General features: G+C 41.3%; 2 protein-coding genes across 4 annotated transcripts in view; one reads left to right on the forward strand and one right to left on the reverse strand.

Annotated features, from left to right (window-relative positions):
- Positions 1-3,912, forward strand: part of LOC106805375 (ras-related protein Rab-35-like) — a 28,277-nt gene that overhangs the window by 15,941 nt on the left and 8,424 nt on the right. The gene's annotated exons all lie outside the window — the stretch shown is intronic.
- Positions 1-3,912, reverse strand: part of LOC106805373 (alpha/beta hydrolase domain-containing protein 11-like) — an 11,509-nt gene that overhangs the window by 6,089 nt on the left and 1,508 nt on the right. Inside the window, exons 3-7 of one of the 3 annotated variants that reach the window (XM_014806935.1) lie at positions 2,493-2,666; positions 1,745-1,906; positions 1,316-1,432; positions 1,007-1,188; positions 390-600 (exon numbers count right to left, since the gene is read on the reverse strand). In XM_014806935.1, the coding sequence (XP_014662421.1) occupies positions 441-600; positions 1,007-1,188; positions 1,316-1,432; positions 1,745-1,906; positions 2,493-2,666 (795 nt within the window). In that variant the 3' untranslated portion in view covers positions 390-440. Of the gene's footprint in view, positions 1-6; positions 601-1,006; positions 1,189-1,315; positions 1,433-1,744; positions 1,907-2,492; positions 2,681-3,912 lie in introns of those variants that run through there. The other 2 variants (XM_014806937.1, XM_014806936.1) reach the window with 2 other exon arrangements.

The raw sequence follows: 3,912 nt of genomic DNA on the forward strand, positions 1-3,912 counted from the left end.
ACACCTGTTATTTTGTTGCGGATTGAGCCGTTAACGTGGACGGACGCGTGTTTCGCAAGAACAAAGAGAAAGTCGTTTTACAGAAATCCAGCAGTTTTTTTGTGTCCGTATCTGGAACACTATGGTTGCCATGGCAATCATGCCTGCTGGTGCTTCCTTTCTACAAAAGTTCGCACCAGTAACCACCTATAACGCTGCAGCAGTAACGTGCAGTAGCAATTCTACTAAAAATGCATAAATTTGGCATTCTTAGCAGAAGAAGGTTCGCAGGTGAAACTCCGTCAGCACTATCACATCACTACAACATCTTACGACTCATGGCATCGCAGTGATAGCAGACAAGTCCATGCACAGCTGTACTGACAATACGTATGAGAAAACTACATTACCTAATGGTGGGCTCATGTTGAAGCTCTCTGCATTCACACGTTCCACCGTGCTTACGTGCTTTGTAGCTGATCACTCGGAGCATTCAGGAAGCTTATAAGATGCTGCATGAACTCATGTGGCTTGTCATAGTGAACCCAGTGGCCAGCGCCATCTATGTTTACAATCTGGGCTCTCGGGAACAGACGATAAACCTCCGGGTAGTCTGCCTTACTGGATGTAAACAAATTCACACGGTGTATTGTAAAAACAGATCTTCCCAGAGAATGAATAATATGCATTATTCTGATGCTAACGAACGGATGGGCATTAAACGGCACGTAAATGAATATCAACAACTGATTTCAAGTCTTGTTTGTAATGTAACCAGCAGTGATATTAGACAAACTAATATGCGTTTAGATGTAAGGTTATGTACTTATTAACTACACAAGGTGCCAGTTACTCTAGCATTCGTCAACATTGCATAATCAATGGGCCTAGTATGCCTTTAACATAACCCTACATAAATTTTGTTAGATGCAACTGTTACATATTACTGCAGGCTCTATGAACAAATAATAGCCTTCTGCGATTTTACCATGTAGGAAATAAATAGCCACACGCACCAGTCACTTACGTGAAATACGCGGAATTTCCGCCACCTATGAACAGAGTGTCGCCACTATATTGCTGGTTGAATGACGTGAATGCTGTTATGTGGTTGAGATTGGCAGCAATGGCCTTTAAATTGCATTTCCAGCCATAAATGCCGTTTTCTTCTGTCACGTTTGTCACCAAAAATGCCCGTATGAGTTCATTCTGAAATTAGAAACAATAGTGCACTAAGCGAGGTTATGTATTAAAACTCGGAGAGTGTGATGTTGATAATGTTTTCTGCAGTCTGTAGTTATATGTACACGACAATGTTTCTATGACGATTACACACCTCGACGGCCCAAGCTATCTGATCTGACGCTGATCGCCTTGCCTCCAGTAGAGTTGGTTCCCCATCAAACCTTACTTGCAAGAGTGCTTTCACATATTCAGGGAAGTTAGATGGAGTCTGTGAAGAAATACAGTATAAGTACAGCACTTTTTGAGTAGAAATGTAGTAATAACGTTAACTGGCGAGTATGCAGTTTTGTTTGCAAATTGTCTCCACAAAATTGTGGCTGGAAGTGATAAGGAATGCAAAACAGAAAAACGCATTGGCATATGAATTGCGAACTATAATTTCACATAGTTTGAATTCATAAACTGAATACAAATCAATGAAAATCTACATGGTTTGTGAGTGAAAGAATTTATTCTGTAACAATGATGTCTTTCTACTTGATAATTGATAGGAAGAGACAATGTTTATGTAAAAAAATACCTCTAAAATTCGCTCCACCTCCTGAGCATGTTTTATAGTTGACAAGGAAGTTCCCTTTAGTGTGGCTCTGCGCGTAGCCTGCCTGTACTCAGGTGAGAAGGTACCTGCCTCCATTCTTGTGGGTGCCACATCCACCACCACTAGTCGCTCCACCGCCGAATTCTAAAAATATAGTATATATACATAAAAATTTATAGTAAGAAATGCAGTTACTCCACAGAACATGTGAACAAGAAAACTGTACACAATTTATATTCTCACTCACAAAGCTTTCAATTAAATTTAAATGAACCAGCTACCAACCTACTCAATTATTGATTATATACCCAGAGGTGGTCTCCATAGCACCATATATATGCAGGGCATATCAGTAGTAAATGCAGGGCTGTAGGCTGAGCAAATTCCTAGGTGGGGCAGTGGCGGATCCAGAATTTCAAGGAGGGGGTGAGAAACAGGTGGAGGGTTGGGGACTAAAATTTTGATAATGTAGATAGCAGGAGATTGTATTTGAGGCACTTTTGAGTACATGCACAGCCTTTATTCTGACTATGACAATTCTCTTTTAGTAGAACAATTTATTTTTTTAATTATCTATTTCATCTTTTAAATCTAGGGGGGCAGCTGCCCCCTTGCCCCCCCCACAGGCTACGGCCCTGAAATTCTATAGGTGGCTATAAGCAGTGGAATAGAGAGGGCTGTGCATGTGTACTGACTCGTTGCATTAAATGTTAGCCTATAGCCAAGAGACCTTGTTAAGTGCGAGTGCCATAGCAGTGCGTCCACCCATACTGTGTCCTACTATAGCAGCTTGTGAGATTCCCTCCCGTCTCATCAGCAGCTGAATATCTTCAGACATTAACGAATAGTCCATGTAGTGAGTGTGTGGGCTGCGGCCGTGGTTTCTAGCGTCGGGCACCAGCACCTGAAAACCCACAGCTGTAGAAAATTCTAAAACTGAAATTAAACTTCATGACCGAGTAGATGCAAAAACTCACACTTGGTGGCATGGTTCATGGATAAGTATGCCTATACTCTTTTGAGATATAAATACAAGAATAAAAGGTACCGCAAGTCGTTATAAACATTTTTTATCAACTGAATTGTTATGTATGTATGTAAAAATAATTCAGCGGCAGAAAGTAACCTTTTCAGTTGACTTCGAACATAATAAACATATCATAACGAACATTAATGCTGAAGGGGTCGTTGTCGTATCAGGTAGCAGCTTTCATTTTTAAGGGCGCGCGATCGCGCCTCGGCGCTCCACCGCGCACCCGAAATTGTGCTGTGGTGCGCGCATCAATCGCCCTCATAAAAGTGGTTGAAATCGCGCACGGCAAAAGTATGTTACTTTATGTTGAAATAGCGCTCCATAGAGTTCTCAAATGTAGGGGGTACAAAAGGTTAGCAACAACACAAACAATCTTGGTGTGTAAGTACACTGAACGTACTGGCAGAGGTACACGGTCTGGTACTACCTCTGGTTTATATATATATATCATAAATACAACGAAAGCAACAGCATCCAAATACAGGTACCTATACGGTATGCCCAAAGTTACCTGCTCGTTTTCTACGATACGTGGCGAGAAGTTGGTTTTCTGCCGACGTGAAACAGTCGTAGGGCTGGAGGGGCTACATACGTGGCTACTACGTACAAGTAATTTGGCTAGTTTGTTGATGGATTGTGATGATATTTGTGCTGAAATGATGCAGGTAACATGATTAGAATCTCTAAGGATGGAAATCAGAATAAATAAAACAAGTTTATTTTTACATCCGATACTCCTTTATTAATCTGTGTGCTAGTGTTGGGTTGTTTGGATGAAAGAAGTGTAATCCTAACGAAGCCATTGAATGAATGAAGGTGAAGATGAATGATAATCAGTAGATTGACATGACATCCCAATTTTCGTTTTGGATTTCACTCTAGACTGAGGATTGGTCATGATTCATCATCACACCCCAAGAGGCATGATTGGAGAGCCCTCAAGGAGCTCTCCATCATCCCTTTTAAAGGTGTGATTGTTTAGTGGAGCTCTCCATCATGCCTCTTAAGGTGTGATTTTTTAGTGGAGCTCCCATCAATGCCTCTTAAGGGTGTGATTATGGAGCGTGAAAAAGACCGCCCTATGGTGTTCTAGGGAGTCATTAGTAGCTTCCTGTAC

Source organism: Priapulus caudatus, unplaced genomic scaffold (assembly GCF_000485595.1).
Source record: "Priapulus caudatus unplaced genomic scaffold, Priapulus_caudatus-5.0.1 Scaffold111, whole genome shotgun sequence".
Lineage (NCBI taxonomy): Eukaryota > Metazoa > Priapulida > Priapulimorpha > Priapulimorphida > Priapulidae > Priapulus > Priapulus caudatus.